Below are 22,088 nucleotides of genomic sequence, written 5' to 3'. Positions count from 1 at the left end.
CCTCTCACACTTTCCCTCTCGACTTCTGGGCAGGTTTGGAAAACTCTGAGTTGATGATGATTTTTAAGTGAGCGATTGTTCACTGCTCAGCTTAGAGGGAAATATGACTGTGGAATTGGTTTTCTCTCAAAGGGGGAAGAAGAGTTGAATCCTCAAGCCACCATTGCTCTACTACCCTATGTAGGAAGGAAATGGCATTATATAAATTATTTGAACTTTTTATTTTGCTAAAGGGCAGCATTGGAAGTGACTGCTTTTTTCCTCCCTTGCCACACCTAAACATTGTACTGTATACCAAATGAGGTAATTATCCCTGACCCCACCCCAAAAGATGGATCTTGGCAGCAGGAATTACTGCTAAGCTAACAGAGGACATAGGATCAGAGTTTAAATATCCAGAAATAGCAATAGCACTTACACTTATATAGCACTTCACAGTGCCTTACAGCTCTGTCTAAGCAGTTTACAGAATCAGTATATTGCCCACAACAATCTGGGTCCTCATTTTTCTGACTTCAGAAGGATGGCAACCTTAAGCCAGTTGGGATTGAACTGGCAGTGGGAACCTGCAATATCTCCGGGACTGCCTTCTGCCGCACGAATCCCAGCGACCAGTTAGGTCCAACAGAGTTGGCCTTCTCCGGGTCCCGTCGACTAAACAATGTCGTCTGGTGGGACCCAGGGGAAGAGCCTTCTCTGTGGCGGCCCCGACTCTGGAACCAACTCCCCCCAGATATCAGAGTTGCCCCCACCCTCCTTTCCTTTCGCAAGCTCCTTAAAACCCACCTCTGTCAGTCATGGGGGAATTGAAATTTTCCCTTGCCCCTAGGCTTATAGAATTTATACATGGTATGTTTGTATGTATGATTGGTTCTTTAAATTGGGATTTTTTAGATTATTTTTAATATTAGATTTGTTTACATTGTCTTTTATTGTTGTTAGCCGCCCCGAGTCTGGGGAGAGGGGCGGCATACAAATCTAATAAACAAACAAACAAATAATATAAAAATAAATAAATACTGCATTCTAACCACTGCGCCATCATAGATCCTCTGGAAGATGTTTTAGGACTTCCAGTAACAATTCATAATAGAGTGGGTTCATTTTTATTACAGAAAATAAAAAAATGTATTTGCCTTTATGTTCATATACTTACAATGCAGATCCCTTTATGATTAAGGTAATATTGACAGTGTAAGCAACAAATGATTTCTGGTAATGGGTTGACCCCTTCTTCAAATCTTATTTTCTTCCACAGCAATGCAACAGTCCTCACTCTGTCAAGTGTGAATTGCTATTTAAAAATAAGGTGCCAGACTAGTGAAATTCAAATCTTTATTCCGAGTCAGTCTGTTCTCTTTAATGTTCTGCAAAGGTTTTCACCTGAACAAAACTATTTTAGATTAGTGTAGAAAGCTCGAAGTTTTTCACAATGCTCAGAAGTCAAATATTACCGTGTGAATGTTAGTGGAAAGCTCATCACTCAGTTTTGCATACAAAGATTAAGGATGGAAAGAGTTGCTTTGTGGAGTGTAATTAATTCAGTGATATATTCTTCAATCAATAACTCCAGAGTTAAGAGAAATTACTAAAGGAGAAGACTTAGCAGAATTTGACAAAACAATCACTGCAATTTGGGTGATTTGAAACCGTAGCTATGATTTCTGAAGAACTGGAAACAATGGGGGGGGGGGAATCCTAATATATATATATATATAAAAAAGGCCAATCGAATTGCTTAATTTTTAAAACCAATGACCAAATTGGTTGGTTGGTATGGGTATCAAAATCCATTTCATTGAAGGCTGCATCAGGGTTGCGTTTGCTCTGGGGTTGGGCAGGGTTGGTGTGGACAGTTTGTAACTTATGTCTGGGGCGTTTGTTGCAGCCCAAGCACTGCCAGCAAAAATGGGGCCCCGAGCTCTTGTTTTGGTCTGTGATGGTCTGCAACTGTCTGCCAGCGAAAAAAGAGCGCAGGAGGTGCCACCCGTGGCCCTTACGACCTCCATTTTTGGCTGCAACGGCCTCCTGCAACCCTCTGCCAGAGAAAATGGACCTCGGGAGGGCTCCGTTTCCACTGGCAGAGGCACCATGGACAGCGGAGGGTTGCTCCCGATTCTGCCTGGTTCTATGAATTGGTGGTGGCGACGGGGGGCTCTGCCCATCTGTCTGGGACTCTGCATGCACAGAATTGTTGCGCACACACCTGAACTGGTAGCAACGGGTTTTAGAACTTACTACTGACCACAGGCCAATCCTTTGCTGATTCCAGGGCAGCCACACAGGCCAGATTTAAGCAATCCATGGGCTGGTTTGGTACCATTCTCTAGGGTAGTGATGGTGAACTCATGGCATGGGTGCCACAGATGGCACAAGGAGCCATATCTGCTGGCACACGAGCTGTTGCCCTAGCTCAGCTTTAGTGTACATGAATGTGCTACCCAGCTGATCTTTGCCTCACACAGAGGCTTGGGGAAGGTATTTTTGGCTTCCAGAGAGCCTTTGGGGTGTGTGGGGGAGGGCATTTTTAGTCTCCCCTGGCTCCAGGGAAGTCTTTGGAGCCTGGAGAGGGCAAAAGATGAGCCTATTAGGCCCACCAGAAGTTGGGACACAGGCTGTTTTCAGCCTCCAGAGGGTCTCCGGCGGGGAGGAATTGTTTTCACCCTCCCCGGGCATTGAATTATGGAGTGTGGGCGCCCACAGTCACATGCGCGATAGGGTGTGCCCAAACTCTTCCGGCACCCGAGGAAAAAAAGGTTCGCCATCACTGCTCTAGGGAGTCCATAATGAGGATCCGGATTGTGGAGGCAATAGGCTGGCTCTGTTAAAAAGTGCTATTGCTAACATGTTGTAAGCCACCCTGAATCTGTGGAGAAGAGCAGCATAAAAATCGAATGAATGAATGAATGAATGAATGAATAAATAAATAATATAATAATAATAATAATTATAATAATTATAATAATTATAATTATTATAATTATTATAATTATTATAATTATTATAATTATTATAATAATAATAATTATTATTATATTCGTTCGTTCGTTCATTCGTTCATTCATTCATTCGATTTTTCTGCCGCTCTTCTCCACAGATTCAGGGCGGCTTACAACATGTTAGCAATAGCACTTTTTAACTTTTTATAATCCGGACATGAAGACAACTGGTACCAAACCATTCATGTAAAGTCTTTACAAGCGGGGTGGGAAACACATTAGCTATTCTTTATACTGACAAGGAATACTACCAGTAGTTGCTAGTCATGAAATAAAGCTTGGATGATTCCATTAAGGGTACAAAGAGCATATGGGTATTTTAAATATTTTTTCCATTTTTTTGTATGTGTTGTTCGTTTTTTCTACGTGGGATTATGTACATAATGTATGTCACAGTCCCTTAGCCTACAGGACTCCAAGTATAGGCCGTTTGATCTAATTCTTTTATAATGATATCTAGTCCTGAGTGACTGCCTTTGCATTCTACATACTGTAGATGGGATGTACGTAGATGTCTGCAAACGACAGGGAAGACTTCTGCTGAGCTTTGTTTGACCCTCCTAAGTATTGCTCTCTTTGCAGCTTAGGTTTTGATTACTGAGCGCCTCTGAACATGTAACAGACAGAAAAAAGAAAACCAGAACATTTTTTTTCTTTGAAACTTTTTTTTTTAAAGAAACTGCATACATCCAAGACAATTTAAATACCATGCAGTTTCAGTATGTACAAATTGAAACTCTAGATGTAGAGATTCGCTTTAGTGTTTTCTCTAGATATTTACATGTTATCGTCATCGTTTTTCATACAGCCATAATCTTAAATTACAATACTGGAAGATCACAGTCTTGACTGTCACCACATTCACTCCTATACAAAGACAAAACTATGTACATTCAATTTTGATGGGAAGAGGGCCGGGGAAATGTACCAGTTTCAGAATAATTTGGGAGAGCAAGTGGAATCCTCATTTCTAGTCCTACAACTGACTTGCAACCGTGTGTGCCTTTTGCAAGATTTACAATCATCATTCTTTCATAGAGATTTAGGCGGGGAGATGGTTCCTCCAAAATAGATGTCTGTGAGAGCTTCTTGTGAATAACAGAGGCTTAGAAGTAAATTGAATATGCCAGGAAAAAGACTTCCTATCTCCATTTAAACAACGTACATTCTACTCAAGCCCTGGTGAAACGAATGGAGTAGGGCAACAATAGCTTGCTTTTCCCCATATCCATATATTTTAGTGGTGAAAACAGTTAAATTTAGCAGTGGAGTATACTCAATGAAGGGCTACCAAAATTTTTACTACCACACTGTGGGCATGGCTTACCCATTTTCTTTCAACATCTTTCAGTGCAAATTGGATGCTCCGGGGTGGAGTTCCATTTTTGCTACCCCACTGCATCCTCCCCCTCTGTCCGGGCAGTAGCCCACCCCTGAGTATACTCAATGTTTCAGCTGACTCTGTGTAGGAGAAACAGCTGACTGTGCTTTAGAATAGGGGCCACCAACCTTTTGGACCTCAGGGACCACTAAATCCATAATTTTAAATCCTGTGGACCACTAATATGGAGTTTAGAAAAAATTCAAATGTGTAGAGCAGGAGTCCTCAAACTTGGCAACTTTAAGACTTGTGGACTTCAGCTGGCTGGAGAATTCTGGGAGTTGAAGTCCACAAGTCTTAAAGCTGCCAAGTTTGAGGACCCCTAGTGTAGAGGATCAGTTCCGTAACCTATTAATTCTTCTCAAAAAGGAAGGGGGAAAAATCCGTGGTGGTGAGAAGAATAAGTTTTTGAACAATGGGTAGGAACTTCACTCAAGGATTGGTGGACTGAAAGTATGGTATGGTAGGCAAGCGGGTCTTCACTATTTCATAATGCTATGGAACTATGGTAGATGAAAACTGGCTATGTGAAAAACGACAGTTTTCAAGGTATGAAAAACAGTTTCTTTGCCATAGATTTGATCTGGGCAAACCGGCCAAATGAATTGACATTTTCACGACCCACCCATCTCCACAGTCCTAGCAATTCACCCAATTACAAGCCCACCTACTTCATCTGCTGACCACTAATGATGTCATAATCTCTTTATTTTTTTGGCATTTTTTAAACTAAAAAAACAATACATGTACTTTTATCTAAAAACAAAGTACTGTACTCTATTACTTCATCTTCTTTTTTCTTATACCCAGAGTAACATAACTAGACAAAATCAATCTGCGGAAGAAAAAATGGATTTTCTTAGTCTACTTTAATCACCTATTCAAGTGGAACTCTGAGGAGTGTTATGGGCACTGCAGTGACTCAAGTTTTAGTTTGGAAAAGAACCTGAAACATTGCAGTCACCCATTAAAATGTGCTTCCATATACAGTGATACCTTGTCTTACAAACTTAATTGGTTCCGGGATGAGGTTCTTAAGGTGAAAAGTTTGTAAGACGAAACAGTGTTTCCCATAGGAATCAATGGAAAAGCGATTAATGCGTGCAAGCCCAAAATTCACCCCTTTTGCCAGCCAAAGAGCCCGTTTTTGTGCTGCTGGGATTCCCCTGAGGCTCCCCTCCATAGGAAACCCCACCTCCGGACTTCTGTGTTTTTGCGATGCTGCAGGGGAATCCCAGCATTGCAAAAATGAGCACTTCACTGGCAACGGAAGTCCGGAGGTGGGGTTTCCCATGGAGGGGAGCCTCAGGGAAATCCCAGCAGCACAAAAACGGTGCTTCGCTGGCAACGGAAGTCCGGAGGTGGGCCATCCCAGCGGTGGCAGTGGGTTTGTAAGGTGAAAATAGTTTGTAAGAAGAGGCAAAAAAATCTTAAACCCCGGGTTGGTATCTCGAAAAGTTTGTATGACGAGGCGTTTGTAAAACGACGTATCACTGTACATGTTTTCTAAGAGAAAATTGATCAATCCAACCACTCTTATGATTTTATCCTAAATAGATGAAGCCCAATGAAATCACCTGAAGTTAAGTAGCCATCACTTTAGAGGAGACCCACTGAAATCAATAGTACTTAAGTTATTGAAGTCTTATTCACTATAATGGGTCTCCTCTTAAGTACAACCACATTTGGATCCCAGATTATAGTCTTACACCAGTGAAGGTCTGAGAATTAAAGCTGCCATTTCTATAGTGATTTGTATGGATGGACAAAAGTTTCTACCTAAAAAGCATAACCAGATATGATTTAATCTGAACTAGATGTAGATGTTAGTAGACATCTCCAAAGTATTTTGATACAGTGGGTTTGTAATTATTTCCAATGTGCAAAGATAATCTTATTAAGAGAAGACCAATACCTTAAACATGAAATAATATAATAAAATAAAATATAAAATATAATAATAAATAATAACAATATCACATCTCTAGGCCTTTTGCCAAATGCTTTGGTTCTCAATTTGACTGAGCCATTCACAACAGCATATTTAATTACTTATACCAAGAAGCACTTTGAAGAATAGAAATCCCTCCTGTTAAAAGAAGAAAAGATAAATCAACGTCCAAGCATACAGCGGAAAGTCAACCTTAGGGTTCTCTTTTAACTCGTGTCTTTTCTGTCTTGCACATGAGTGAATTGGAAAAACCTATGTAAAGCTGACAGGCCATGCCAGGACAAGCTAGGCTATCGAACTGCTACACAGGACCATATGAAACATGAAATAGTCAGCAGGGCAGAAGGCAGCATGACACGTTCCACCATAGGGAAAAAAAAAAGCTTGCTATGAAAAGTTCTTCAACCTTGAACTCTTCCAAACATTGCAGCAAAAGAATCGTTTGAAGAGAAGAAATGGATGATGGAGAATCCTTCTTGGTCCTGTAGAAATCAAAGAGTATCCACCAATCAGCCGGAGATCTTCCTAGGGGTGGTGGGGCTTGGAAAGTCAAAGGTGAGATGGATCCTTTGAGGTGGGTTCTATTTTCCCAGCTCATCCCATCAAGTTCTAAGGTGCTCCAGCTCCACCCAGAATGAAACGCTTGGTAGAAATGGTGTTCCAGAACAGTGACTTTGTGTCCAGCAGAGCTTCTCTCAGTGCCAAGGGCCTCAGCTTTTTTCAGAGATGAAAGAGGACTGACGGGATCCAAAGAAAGACCACTGATGTGAATGAATGGCTTGGGAACTCCACGCAGCAGCATTTAAAATATAAGTGCCAACTCCAGGCGTGATTCTTGCCAAGAGAGCCTCTGTTGCTGAATGTTTGTGCCAAGAGATTGTATGAGGAAGTTTTTTTCCCAGAATGAGAAAACTCAAGTTTCCTGCATGTTTTTATAGGTTTTAGAAAGGCAGTTCAGAAGATTTACCACTGTACGTAACAGAGAAATGAATGACATCAGCACTTATGGTTCTTTTTCCATTACGTTCTCCAGTTGGCAGCATATTCATTTCCTAGGGTCTGTGAAACCTAAAAAAGTGAAGGGAAAAAGCCCAGGCAAATGAGATATATTGCTACCATCATTAGCATCCATTCTCAGAAGAATCAAAGTGACAAAACTAACCAAACAAAAACTGACTTGTAGTAATTATAAAAAAGGGGGCTTTATTTACTATAGTGCTTTAAGTCAAGGGTCTCCAAACTTGGCAACTTTTAAGACTTGTGAACGTTAACTACTCAGCTGTTGGCTAGGGAATTGTGGTCGTTAATCCACCAGACTTAAAGTTGCCCAATTTGGAGATCTCTACTTTAAGTAAAATATGTGGCAATGTAGTTGCATCTGAAAATGACAGACAATGAAACCATCAGGCCATAGAGAGGGCTGACTCCCAGTAATTACTTATTCAGCAAGCTACACAGAGGACATGAGAGAACAGATAGCATTGATGTAAATATCACACACAAAATAATGTTTCTCAGCCTGACACATTTTATATAACTTGCAGCTATATAACTGCTGTCTAGGAGCTATAACTTCCATAATTCCTAGACAGCAGTCCCAACATAACTGATAGATGCCAAGCTCTAAGAGATCATTGATTTGTTCTTCCCTGCTCTTCCAGAATAGATCCGACTATAATGAGTACCGTGTTTCCCCGAAAATAAGATACTGTCTTATATTAATTTTTGCTCCAAAAGTTGTGCTACGTCTTATTTTCAGGGGGTGCCTTATATTTCTCAAATAAGACAAATTCACAGGCAGAAAAGCTGACACCCCCAAAGAAAGTGTACCGTACAGTACACTGATTATGGTACGGTACCTGTCAGTATGGCACCCACACACACAAACGACAGCACTTATATGGTACAACAGTATACTCCCGCTATTGCAGCTTCCGGCCACCAGAGGAACTACAGTCTACGCACTGTAGTGGAGACTGTAATGAGTAGCAGACTGTGTCTGCTGTACTGGACAGTACAAAGCGATGGAAGGGGCCAGCAGGGAATGCCACATTATTACGGTACCGCTATGAACAGCTTTGAATGGTACCGTATGTTTTTCCACCGTACCCTATGTAAACTTGACTACGCCTTATTTTCAGGGAGTGCCATATATTACAAAATTCTGCAAAACCTCTGACATGCCTTACTTTCGGAGTACGTCTTATTTTCGGGGAAACAGGGTACTACAAAAGCAAAATTTAGTAGTGCCATCTTTGGGGCATTCTGACAATTGCTGGAAATAGAATAGAATATGCATTGAGACAAATTCCTTGTGCATGCAATCATGCTTGGCCAATAAATTTATATTCTATTCTATTCTATATCAAAATGATAATTCCTTCAAGAATTTAGCTATGTTTCTTCCCTGTATATAAAATATCAAGTAGAAAAGTACCCTGGGAGATCATTTACTATGTTATTATTGGTTAGTAATAATATTGAATATCATTGAACAATAATAATGTTGAAATAGGGCTGATTGCCCAAGTTCAAATCTACCCTCAGCCATAACAACACCCAGGTTGATTCTGAGTTTGTCTGTGTCTACATCTCTCAGTCTAGCCTTTCTCAGAGGTTGTTGCAAATGGAAATAAAATTGGAGAGAAAAGTACTACCTATGCTGCTTTGAGAAGGAGAAAAATCTAAAGATAAATAAGTAAATTATAGTGTGTGTAGTGTGTGTCCAATCACACTTGGCTAATAAATAATTCTATCTATATAGGAATAGCCTCAAGCTTTGGTGGATTTTTAAGAACTTCTGTTTAAAAGAGTATTATCTTACCTTGTTAAATGCCTGCTTAATTCATGAACTTCCATTTCAGTACTTTTAAATTCATTTAGCTCTTTGCGAATTGCTGCCTGCATGGGACAAAAGAATAAGCAATTAGCCCAGATGAAGAGAAATAGGTGGGTCATACAATTCAATTAGACCAATGGGAAAGAATATGGCACACAAACTATAAAATCACCAAATTTACTGCATACAAAGAAAATGTAATTAAAATGTTCTATAGGTGGCACATGCCATCAGCAAGGCTAGCTAAAATGTACACCAATCTTAAACCTAATTGTTGGAAATGTGGAGAGAAACAGGGCTCATATTTCCACATGCGGTGGACCTGTAGACAAGTTAAAGGAATTTGGCATAAACTTCAAAATTGGATAAAAGAAATAATTAAGATTGACTTAGAAATGAAACCAGAAATATTTTTGCTCGGTATTATTGAAAATCAGATGAAAAAGGAACAGTATTATTTGATACAACATTTAATAACATCAACAAGAATAACCATTTTTGGAAAAATGAAACAATGCCAAATGAAAAGAACTTAATAAAAAAAAGTTGGATTGTGCTGAAGCAGACAAGCTAACAATGGAGCTAAAAGAACAAGATAAATCAAAATAGTATCAGATTTGGAAAGACTTCTACACATGGTTGAATAAAAGAACAGCTACTCGTAGTGCTGCGTAACAAAGAAATATTATAAATCAAAATTACTAAATAATTAATACAACTCCTTGTTTTGACTATGCGTTAGATATGTTCTATTATTAGCTAAAAAATAAGAACTTAAATGCAATAGTATATAATATAAATCACAAATTATATGTTATCAATTAAGCCATTGGTGTTAATACCGCTAAGAACAAAAAGGAGGCTGACAATAGAGTCAGCCGTAGGAGGGGAGGGGAGATATATTATATGCTCGTCTTTGAATTTTCGTGTGTGTATTGTATATTGTGTAGATGTAAGTGTCTGTTTTTTCATTGTTTTTAATGTTTATATGTAAATAAAAATTATTTTTTAAAAAAAAGAGAAATAGGTGAGTAAACTATACGAGGAAGAACAGCCAAACTCTGCTGCTAAACTGAGGTTGTGGAAGACAGTGTCGTGTCACGTGTCATTGTTCCACAGGGAAGAGCATTTCAAATGGAAGAGACGCCCACCACACTTCTATAGCATATCAATAAAAGAGGAAATGTTGTAGTCAGAATAAAAGGCTTGTGTGGAAGCAATCAGAAACAAAATTAACAAAGTTTAGTTAATTTTAATTAACAAAATTAACTAAAAAACTAGAACTAAAAATAACAACAAAAAGAAAGTAAAAAGAAAGGAGAGCAAAAAAACCCCTATACAATTCTGGCTCTTCTTGAGTAGGTCTTATGAACTTTCAGCTGGCAAGGATGATGTTATAACCACAGAAAATAAATTTAACTACATCCGCTGGTTACTGGTTCCCTCCAAAAATATCTTAGATGTTTCTTCAGCCTCCTGGCTGTTTCTGAGGCTTGTCCTACTTACTTTGTCAGCAGCTGTTAGCCTTGTCCATGGTTTATCTGCCCGTCTGTCGTAGTCCTGAGCATCTGCCACTTCTACGTAATCACTAAAACGAATGAGAATTTTCCTTTCTCTCAATTCTTCCACTGTTGGCCTTTGACTTAGCTGTAGGAGGAGCAAAATAGGAAAAGGGCATCCAATTAATTATTTTATAACATGATAACAACAGATATAATGTAATAGATAAAAAATAGTATAAAGATAAAGTATTCTTGAAATATTATAAATTTTAAAGTGTTATTCTTTATATTTCATTACTAGATTAAGTAATTTGATATTTTATAGATAAGAGAAATTATTAGAGTTATATGAATTATAACGTAAAGATAACAGAGTTAAATTTAATAAGAACATAGAATGTATGTGTTATATTTCTGTATTGATCTGATTATAGTTCAACTTTTTTTTTGTATTAGCTAGACTTCAATGATAAGCGGAGCAATGGTAGCTCCTTTAAATGTTGAATGTTGTTTGTCTTGTTTGTCTAATGAAAAATAATAAAAAATACATTAAAAAAAAAAAGGAAAAGGGTATCCAAAATGTCCTTGTTTCCAGGAGACATTTCCAAATGTCATAAACAAAAGAGCCAATAAGGGAAAGGCTGCTTTATTTTCAAGTTCATTTTATTTTATTTTATTTTATTTTATTTTAATTTATTTATTTATTTATTTATTTATTTATTTATTTATTTATTTATTTATCAGATTTGTATGCCGCCCCTCTCTGTAGACTCGGGGCGGATAACAACAATAATAATACAATGTAAACAAATCTAATATTTAAGTTAATTTAAAAACCCCAATTTAAGAAACCAATCATACATACAGACATACCATGCATAAATTTTATAAGCCTAGGGGGAAGGGAAAGCTTCAATTCCCCCATGCCTGACAACAGAGGTGGGTTTTAAGGAGCTTACGAAAGGCAAGGAGGGTGAGGGCAACTCTGATATCTGGGGGGAGTTGATTTCAAAGGGTCGGGGCCGCCACAGAGAAAGCTCTTCCCCTGGTTCTCGCCAAATGACATTGTTTAATAGCCGGAACCCGTTAATTATTTATTAACAATAAATTTTTTTTGGTTATTTATTTGCAAAAATTATTACTTTGGCGATGACGTATGACATCATCGGGCGGGGAAAACCATGGTATAGAAAAAAACCACGAAGTATTTTTTTATTAATATTTTTTGAAAAACCGTGGTATAGGCTATTCGTGAAGTTTGGACCCGCGAAAATCGAGGGAACACTGTATATGTTAAGGATTCTGAGACTATTATTGAATGTCAACATTTCTGAGAGTTTATCATTGCATGCTATTTAAATGAAGCAAGATTTTTACTGTAAGACCGCCATAGTCTACTATAAAAGTAGACTTAGCCTATAGGGATGCGTATGCTGAAGAAGGAAAAGAAAAACCTTGCGCTGTATCTCGTTAAATATTATTGCTGCCAGAAAAGTATGCATTTGGAAGATTAAAGAAAGGTAATACTTAAAAGAGCCACCTCTTTGGTGTACTGACTATTTAAAATATCTTTCACTGCCCAGCAATAGCTAGGTGGACAAAGTTCCAATCAATAATCTGGAATATTTCAACATGCATTGAATTGAATACATGTAGTCTTTGATTTACGATCCCAATTGACCCTATTTTTGTGTTGCTTAAATGAAATTTGTAAATGAACTTTGCCCCATTTTGTATCCTTTCTTGACACAATTGTTAAGTGAGTCACTGCAGCTGTTAAGTTAGTAACATGGTTGTTAAGCAAATCTGGTTTTCCCATTGACTTTGCTTGTCAGAAGGTCACTTAAAGGTGATCATATGACCCCGGGACATGGCAACTTGTCATATACAGTACAGTGATACCTCGTCTTACAAACCCCTCGTCATACAAACTTTTCAAGATACAAACCCGGGATATAAGATTTTTTTGCCTCTTCTTCCAAACTATTTTCACTTTACAAACCCAAGCCGCTGCCACTGGGATGCCCCGCCTCCGGACTTCTGTTGCCAGCGATGCGCCCGTTTTTGCAATGATGGGATTCCCCTGAGGTTCCCCTCCATGGGAAACACCACCTCCACACTTCCGTGTTTTTGCGATGCTGCAGGGGAATCCCAGCAGCACAAAAATGGGTGCTTCGCTGGCAACGGATGTCCGGAGGTGGGGTTTCCCATGGAAGGGAGCCTCAGGGGAATCCCAGCATCACAAAAACACAGAAGTCCGGAGGTGGGGTTTCCCATGGAGGGGAGCCTCAGGAGAAACCCAGCAGCGCAAAAACGGGTGCTTTGGCTGGCAAAAGGGGTGAGTTTTGGGCTTGCATGCATCAATCACTTTTCTATTGATTCCTATGGGAAACATTGTTTCGTCTTACAAACTTTTCACCTTACAAACCTCGTCCCGGAACCAATTAAGTTTGTAAGAAGGGGTATCACTGTATATGCAAATTTTGATCACGTGACTATGGGGATACTACAACAGTCATTAACTGTGAAAAATGGTCCTAAGTCATTTTTCCCAGTGCTGTTGTATCTTTGAATGACCCTAAATGAACTGGTGTAAGTTGAGGACTACTTGTATTATGATTTCACAATATCAGAGGAGCCCAACAAACTGGATTTCATGAGTGAATGGCTGTCTCTGTGGCAGACTCTTGAGAATGCTGCATCAGTCATTCTTCAGAGATTATCTGAATGCCACCAAGGGCTATGCAGATCGGGTTGTGAGTGATCAGTTTGGGATTAGCTGCTTTGCAAATCATACAATAACAACACACCTTCCTTATTCACTCCAGGCAATTCATGAAAATTTGCTTTGGAGCATCTCTTGTCCATCATTGCCTTTTTATCAAATCATGGTGCCAAAAGCCATACCGATAGGTTACAGCCAACCTTGTAACTGGTGCATCCTAGTCCAAAATTGTACTGTGGTCCCTCGATTTTCGAACTTCGCGAAACGGCTATACCACGGTTTTTCAAAAATATTAATTAAAAAATACTTTGCGGGTTTTTTTTCTATACCACGTTTTTTCCCGCCGATGATATCATACGTCATCGCCAAACTTTCGTCTGCCTTTAATAAATATTTTTTTAAATAAATTTAATAAATAAACATGGTGAGTAATAATCTAAATGGTTGCTAAGGGAATGAGAAATTGCAGTTTAGGGGTTTAAATTGTTAAGGGAAGGTTTGTGATACTATTCATAGCCAAAAATAGTGTATTTACTTCCGCATCTCTACTTCACAGAAATTCGACTTTTGCGGGCGGTCTCAGAACGCATCCCCCACGAAAATCGAGAGAACACTGTACTGTGTGAATTATTGACTGGCTGTTATATGCGAACACCAAGGAAGGCTACTTTTCTGGTAAAGATATTTGTTTCAAATGTTTCAATAAGGTCCTATTTCCTTGTCCTCCAGAGTAGACTTAAATATAAGATAATGTTCATAGGGAAAACATTTTGCACAGAAAGGCACATTAAGGGCAGTCAGTGTGTTATGGCCATATGTATAGCATTCTAACTTTCTGCAAGAATCAATTCTTGGATAATTTAATATACAGCAAAAACAAAACAAAACCCTCCATTCTATTTCGGTTAAGGGCTCAGATCTGGGTCTGAGAAGGCAACCAGGAATAAAACTGGAGTCTTTATTCTGACGAGGAATAAAACTGGGATCCTTATTCTGACAAACTCCAAATTCTAGTTCCTTTTTACAGATATACAAGTGAACCGAATGTAACATCTATGTCTGAAAGTTTGTTAACTAATCTTGCTATTCTTTGGTTAGTCACACCACTCTCAAGATCCCTTTATTTCTAACATTCCCTGCTGACTTGAGCCAATAAGAGGGAACAAAGAAAATTTGATGGCTTTCAATTGATTTCTTTCAATTGCTTGGGTTTTTTTTAATGGGAGAGAAGATAGTTACTGTTGTAGTATAGGCTGATTATAGAGGTAAATGTTAAACCTGATGGCTTTCATGGGCTAGAGTTTAAATAAAAATGTTTATCATATATTATTATATACTTTCTCATTTTTTAAAACAAAACCTATGTGTTATTGGTGGAATAAGAAAAATCTAATAAATATATATCCTTTTGTTTGGTAAAAGATTTTGAATAGCTCGCTTATCTATTAGAATCTGTGTCCAGATTGGTGAATGGCTGATTTAATATCACAAATAATCAAGCCAAGTATTGAATAGAAGATCAAACATTATGGCTTTATTTTAAATTTTTCTCTGCTTCTCCAAAACAGAGGAGTCAAACTGAGTATTTTGTTCTTGATATTTTGATACATCATGTATATTCACTCAATGCAATTCATGAAAATCACCAGATGTTGGGATAGACCAAAGAGAACATAGCTTGGCTACATTGGTAAATTGACTTTACCTAAACCTCAATTACAAAGTTCTTTATACAACAAACACTTTTCTATAATGTGTTCATAGCAAACTTTGTATGAATTACATAAAAATGAAGAGAAAATGACTATTCCTGAACAAAGGGTAGATTATCTTTCCATCCCTTTTGAATTTGGTGCTAGACAAATTTATTGAGAAATCTATGTGTGTATTCATATATGTATGTTTGTGAGTGTGTGTGTATTCCAAAAATGTAGGCTAATATTGAGTGCTTTTATTTAAAAAAAACATTCACTACCTTTCCCTTATTCATGTTTTTTTTACTATCTAAGAAATAGTAAAGATCATATGTTATCCTGGGATTTAAACATATGTACTGTATGCCTATTAAAAGAAAACAATTTTAGGGGACACTCTATTACATGAACTTATTAAAAGAAGAAACAAGAGAGAATTGTATTCTTGGAGATTGATCTAACAACACTCTTCAACACCACTGACAACAAAACTCTTCAACACCACTGATAACACAACTACTCTACAAAAAGACCTAGTTTCTGAATGGTCCAACACGTGGCAACTCCAAATCTCAACCAGCAAATGCTCTGTCCTACATATCTGCAAAAAGAATCAGAACTTCAAATACAAACTTAATAAACAAATTATCACAGATAATCCCCACTTGGTCAAGGATCTTGGAATACTAATAACTAAAGATCTAAGTGCCAAAGCACACTGCAACAACATAGCTAAGAAGGCCTCAAGAGTTGTTAATCTAATCCTATGTAGCTTCTGCTCTGGAAATCTTACACTACTTACCAGAGCTTACAAAACTTTGGCCAGACCCATCCTCAAATACAGCTCATCTGTTTGGAACCCATATAGCATCTCAGACATTAACACCCTTGAAAATGTTCAAAGATACTTCACAAGAAGAGCCCTTCATTCCTCCACTCGAAACAGAACACCCTACGAAACTAGACTTACAATCCTGGGTCTTGAAAGCTTAGAACTACGATGCCTTAAACATGATCTAAGTATTGCTCACAAGATCATATGCTGCAATGTCCTGCCTGTCAAAGACTACTTCAGTTTCAACCACAACAACACAAGAGCACACAACAGATTCAAGCTTAATATTAAACCGCTCCAAACTTGACTGTAAAAAATATGACTTTAGTAATCGGGTTGTCGAAGCGTGGAACTCATTACCAGACTCTGTAGTATCATCCCCTAACCCCCAACACTTTACCCTTAGATTATCCACGGTTGGCCTCTCCAGATTCCTAAGAGGTCAGTAAGGGGCGTACATAAGTGCACTAGAGTGCCTTCTGTCCCCTGTCCTATAGTGTCTCCTATATCTTGTATTTCTTCTCTACTATATCCTCTATAACCTCCATTGTGTATTATTGTGTATTGGACAAAATAAATAAATAAAAACAAAAAAATATGCCCAGTATGTAGTCTGAAAACCTTTCCTCAATTTTTGCAGCTCTAAGCAGTTTATTGAATTCCTCATTGCTTTGTGACAGCTTCCTCTGCTGGTTTCTCAATCCACATTTAGGACTTCAAAGCTGTTATCAAGAGAAAATGCCTCAAGGATTCCTTGTAAGGAATAAAGTGTTTGGAAAATAGGCTTTTCAGGAAACAAACACATCAAAGATGTATATGGTAAAGAATATCCGCTTCAAAGCTTCAAGGTTGCTACAAAGGGATTTCTTACCTTGCGGGTTAATCTTCTCTTGATCTCTCGTTTTTCTTCCTGTTCCTCTTGCTCATTCCGTGCTAGAAAAGATTGACAAAATTCTGAATTTGCATGAATTTTTTAAAACATGGCAAAGGTTGATCAGTGCTCCTCGCTCATTTGGATATAAATTTCTGTACGTCTTAAAAATACGCAAATTCTTTAATTTCCAATTAGGAGTCACCCCGAATTGGTTATAAGATGAGTAGCTATATAAATGATTTTCAATAAATAAAAAAGTAGTTATATGTTAGCAATTTGACAGCAATTGTATACAATGCCAAGGCATTATCAACCTCTGCAGTTCAAAATTTATCAACTACAGATAAAAGTACAGTGGTACCTCGAGATACGAGTTTAATTCGTTCCGGACCTGGGCTCTTAAGTCGAGCAGCTCTTATCTCGAACGACTTTTCCCCATAGGAATTAATGTAAATAATTTTAATTGGTTCCAGCCCTCAAAAAACTCACAAAGTTAGTCTAAATTATGCAGAAAGACATGTTTTTAATGAAGAAATGTACATGTACATATAAATGAATAATGAAGTTTCTTTCACTTAACTTGTAAACTTTCTTAAACTTTTAAATTTACATATGTTCAACTTCTCTGCCACCCAATCCTGTAGGACAGAGGTCCCCAACCCTTTTTGCACCAGGGACCGGCTTTAAGCGATCAAGAGAGGAATGGGTGAATGAATGGACGGAGGGTGGGAAGGAAGGAAGGAAAGAGGGAAGGGACAGGAACAGAGGAAGGAAGCAAGGAAACTTATGAAAGGGGAGAGTAAGAGAGGAATGAGTGAAGGGAGGGAGGGAGGGAAGAAGGTGGGAAGGAGAAAGAAAAGAAGAAATAGAGGAAGGGAAGGTAAAAGAGAGAAAGAAAAAGAGCAAGAAAGAAAGCTGCAAGCACCCCCCCCGAGCCCCCCAGGCCGGCTGCAACCTTTTAAAACACGCGCGCCGCTTCGCAGCTGTCTCCTGAAGCCGAACGCGGAAGTTAGCGTTTGGCTTCAGGAAACAGCTCCTTGGCGCTTGTATCTCGAATTTGGGCTTGTAAGTAGAACAAAAATATCTCTCCCCTCCCAGCTCTTATCTCGAGTTGCTCTTAAGTAGAGCAGCTCTTATGTCGGGGTTCCACTGTATAGAATAATCATGACAGGGCAAACAATAGGGAAGCGTTTCTGGAGTGTTTCTAGAATTTTTAGAGCCTAAAAGATATTGCAGGCACTGTACTAAAAGTTAACGTAGTTTCTGATGAATTTCAACCGTATAAGAAATGCGTTTCAACATACTGCTTCGTTTAAAATATTTATTCGAATCATCATGACAACATTCTATTATATGCAATTACACACTATCACTTAGGTGGTTACTGTTTGGTTATACATTGTTGTATTCAAATAACCACTGACAGGTTGCTTGTTTTATTATTTTTTGTTTTATTATTTTTTTTTAAAAAACCCACAGTATGGATAGTGATCAAGCATTGCAAAGGAGCTGCAAAGAACCATGAACTAGTTCCCAAAAGTGCTTTTCCTAAAGGCAACTGGACATTATTGGGGAGTTGCCCAATGTTTCTGGCTTTACGTACTGGTGGGTGGGGGGAGAATGCTTTGCACAAGTGGCTGGCAAGCGCATGTGGAGGGCATATATACACACTCGCCCACTGCTCGCACATATGGGAATGCCCGTGCATGCACTCGCCGGCCCTTTCTAGGGCCCATTTGCAAGCCCACTAGTGGGTCCATAGGTTGGGGACCCCTGCCATAGACAACTATGAATTAGAGTCATGTATGTGAGAAGGGTGGCTATATAAAATGGAATAATAACAATACTACTACTACTACTACTACTACTACTACTACTACTACTGCTACTATTACTACAACTACTACTACTAATAGTAACTAGCTGATCTTTGATCACACTGTTTGCAATATCTGTTACAAGCAAATATTTTTGTAGGTTTGAAATTTGTCTCAAGGTGGCTATTATTTTTATTTCATTTGAATTCAGTTTGAACACTGCCCAATTCCAACTGATTCTGCTCACACACAGTGACAAAAAAAACCCGTACAACCCCCAAAACAAGATGGCTCTGGGTATAATATACAGCAAGAAAGCAAAAATAATAGACACACCCAGCAAAGGGCTACACCAATCAAGATCTGGGAGAACAGCTAGATTTCCAAGGCTTTTTGGAATGCCCAAAAGATCGGAGCCACATGGATTTTAGAGGAGATCTCATTCCATGGCCAGGCTCTGTGAAAGAAAAGTCACGCTTCCTGGATCCTGATAGATGACACTTTTTAATTGAAGGGACCTGGGGAACCCCAACTCTACCGGCACATTCTGACCAGGCAGTAACCATGGGAGAGCAGTAACTGACCTTACACATACAGGGTTTGGGAGGTAATGGGAAGTATTATTGAATTACACCCGGAAGTGGCAACCAGCACAGTCATACTGAGGCCTACCTACCCATGACTGTTCATGCCTTTGTGTTCTGGATCAGCTGAAGGTTTGAGTGAGTTTCAAAGTCAGCTCCATAGAGCAGTGTTTCCCAACCTTGGCAACTTGAAGATATTTGGACTTCAACTCCCAGAATTCCCCAGCCAGCGAATGCTGGCTGGGGAATTCTGGGAGTTGAAGTCCAGATATCCTCAAGTTGCCAAGGTTGGGAAACACTGCCATAGAGAACACTGCGCTAGTGAAGCCTTGAGGTGACAAGGGCCTGTGTATCTATATGAAGGCCCTCCTGATTCCAGTTTGTGATTGTCAAACGGGCATTTATAAGACTGATCACAGTGGAGTGAAAGCAGATATATAGTTGCTTCTCAAAAGCCTGCCTGCTGAGACAAATTCTCACTAGCATTCAGTTATTAATTGCATCAAAATACCAGCCATTTCGCTGGAATTTATGTTCCCATTGCTTTGCTTAAGATGAATGTCCTACAGCAAGAGGAGTGTAATTAAACTCTTTTCTCTCTTTAATTATTTATGGCTAAGTGTCTTAAACTATTTTCAAGTCAAATATATTAGTGCCAGTATGATTTTTTTTTTTTTTGCTGAGGATGTGATATCCTTAATTCAGTCTAGTTTGGGGTGGGGGGGGGAGAGGAAGGTTTCTGTTAAAAAATGTGGCATGAAAATATAGTGATATGTATCTGTAAAAATGACTTGCGTTCTACTCTTAAATATTTGACCACGGCTGTACATCTTTATCTAGGATTTGCTTCATTGCATTTTACTGGATCGTTTTTCCAATGACATTAGATCGTGTGTCCAATCACACTTGGCCAATAAAGAATTCTATTCTATTCTATTCTATTCTATTCTATTCTATTCTATTCTATTCTATTCTATTCCATTCCATTCCATTCCATTCCATTCCATTCCATTCCACTCCACCCCACCCTACTCTACTCTACTCTATTCTATTCTTGGTTGAAATCCATACACAGTATCTTAGATGTAAACACACTGAGGGGAATATTTCTGAATAAATCTGTATAGGACATTTTGGTAAAAGAAAAAGAGAAAACAACGACCCTTTATTTGAATAGCCTGGGGCCCTGGGCTGACCTCAGTATGTTCTCATTTCAACTTTAGGCTAAATCAAGAAAACATAAATATGTCTTCTTTATAAGCAATCTTTTTTGGGTAACAATAACAGCGCAAGAGCATAATGTATGCCGGTTCAAGCAGGTAAGAATGGAAGAATGGAAACTCTATCCTGGATGGATCCCCTAGAGCAGTGATGGTGAACCTTTTTTTCCTTGGGTGCTGAAACACCGTGTATGCGTGTTATTTCACATGCGCGAGTGCCCATACCCATAATTCAATGCCTGGGGAGTGTGAAAACAGATTCCCCCACTCCCCAGAGGCCCTCTGGAGGCTGGAAATGGACTGTTTCCCAACTTCTGGTGGGCCCAGCAGGCTCGTGTTTCACCCTCCCCAGGCTTCCCTGGAGCTGGGGGAAGGTAAAAATGCCCGATCTCTCTGGAGGCTCCCTGTAAGCCAAATACGCCCTCCCAGAGCCTCTGTGCAAGCCAAAAATCAGCTGACCGGCGCACACATCCATGTGGGAGCTGAGCTAGGAAAACAGCTCACATGCCAGCAGATATGGTCCATGTGTCACCTGTGACACTCATGCCATAGGTTCGCCATCACTGCCCTAGAGCAGTGCTTCTCAACCTTTTCCTTATCATGAATATTTTTGTGACCACAGACCATCGCCATGGACCCCAAGACTTAACATTTCTTCATACCTTCATAGACACCCCTATGAAGACCTCGAAGCCCCCCCCAGGCTCTGCAGACCACAGGTTGAGAACTACCACCCTAAAGCCATTTTTCTCAATTTGAAAACTTTGAAATTCCCCAGATAACCAACCCATCTTAAAAGATAGCAAGGTTGAGAAATACTGTTCTACCTTACTTACACTGTATGATTTTCTCCCTTAATTTAAATTTAAGTTTGAAGCTACTTACGTTTGAGAATGTTCCTCTGCTCCAATTCTTCAGCAGTCGGTCTCTGACTCAGCCGCCTGTAGAAAAATTTCAATTTCAATTTTTTCACCATATCAGGACCTCCGCTGGCCTTCAATATTTGCCAGAGTCACTTCTCAACAGATAATGCGAGAGCTCAGGAAATGACATTGTTCCTATGTAGATATGGAGGTTACTGAGTATAACAGAACACTTGTATTTTCCTTTATTGCCAACCCAGGGGGAAACCAAATGGATTGTGTCATAGTCAGCATTACCCTTTCAGTTTAACCAATGGATAGTTAGATGAGGATGATTTCTTTTGCTTAATTTCCTTCCTCCTATGCTAGCTTCCTGAGTGTCATGGGTGTGATACCAGTTCTGCATTTTTGATGTTGTTGTTTGACCCACCAAACCAGAGGTCTTCAAACTTGGCAACCTTAAGACTTGTGGACTTCAACTCCCAGAATTCTCCAACCAGATAGCTGGCTGGAGAATTCTGGGAGTTGAAGTCCACAAGTCTTAAAGTTTCCAGGTTTTAGGACCCCTGCTACAAACTACAGAGAGATCAAGGCAATCCAGAGAAACTACCAGGCATAGTAACTATGTTCAGATTAGGACTTTTTGTTCTTCAGATCAGGCTTTCCATTTAAAAACCTGTCTTCAGATTCTGGAATAAAACCTGGAGAGAGGATAGAAGGTGAAATGAGATGCTCTCCAGCCAACAGGAAGGTCATCGGATTTATTTATTATTTATTTATTTATTTATTAGATTTGTATGCCGC

General features: G+C 39.1%; 1 protein-coding gene across 1 annotated transcript in view; it reads right to left on the bottom strand.

Annotated features, from left to right (window-relative positions):
- Positions 1 to 5,759: 5,759 nt before the first annotated feature.
- The window catches only part of PHACTR1 (phosphatase and actin regulator 1), a 301,263-nt gene continuing 284,934 nt past the window's right edge, over positions 5,760 to 22,088 (bottom strand). The window contains exons 11-15 of the mRNA XM_070747269.1: positions 21,307 to 21,362; positions 16,798 to 16,859; positions 10,677 to 10,817; positions 9,156 to 9,232; positions 5,760 to 7,399 (exon numbers count right to left, since the gene is read on the bottom strand). Coding sequence (XP_070603370.1) covers positions 7,384 to 7,399; positions 9,156 to 9,232; positions 10,677 to 10,817; positions 16,798 to 16,859; positions 21,307 to 21,362 — 352 coding nt within the window. The 3' untranslated portion in view covers positions 5,760 to 7,383. The remainder of the gene's footprint in view (positions 7,400 to 9,155; positions 9,233 to 10,676; positions 10,818 to 16,797; positions 16,860 to 21,306; positions 21,363 to 22,088) is intronic.

This window comes from Erythrolamprus reginae, chromosome 3, assembly GCF_031021105.1.
Source record: "Erythrolamprus reginae isolate rEryReg1 chromosome 3, rEryReg1.hap1, whole genome shotgun sequence".
NCBI lineage: Eukaryota > Metazoa > Chordata > Lepidosauria > Squamata > Dipsadidae > Erythrolamprus > Erythrolamprus reginae.
Note: the sequence above shows the minus strand (reverse complement) of the source record. Positions and strands in the feature narration are given on the sequence as shown.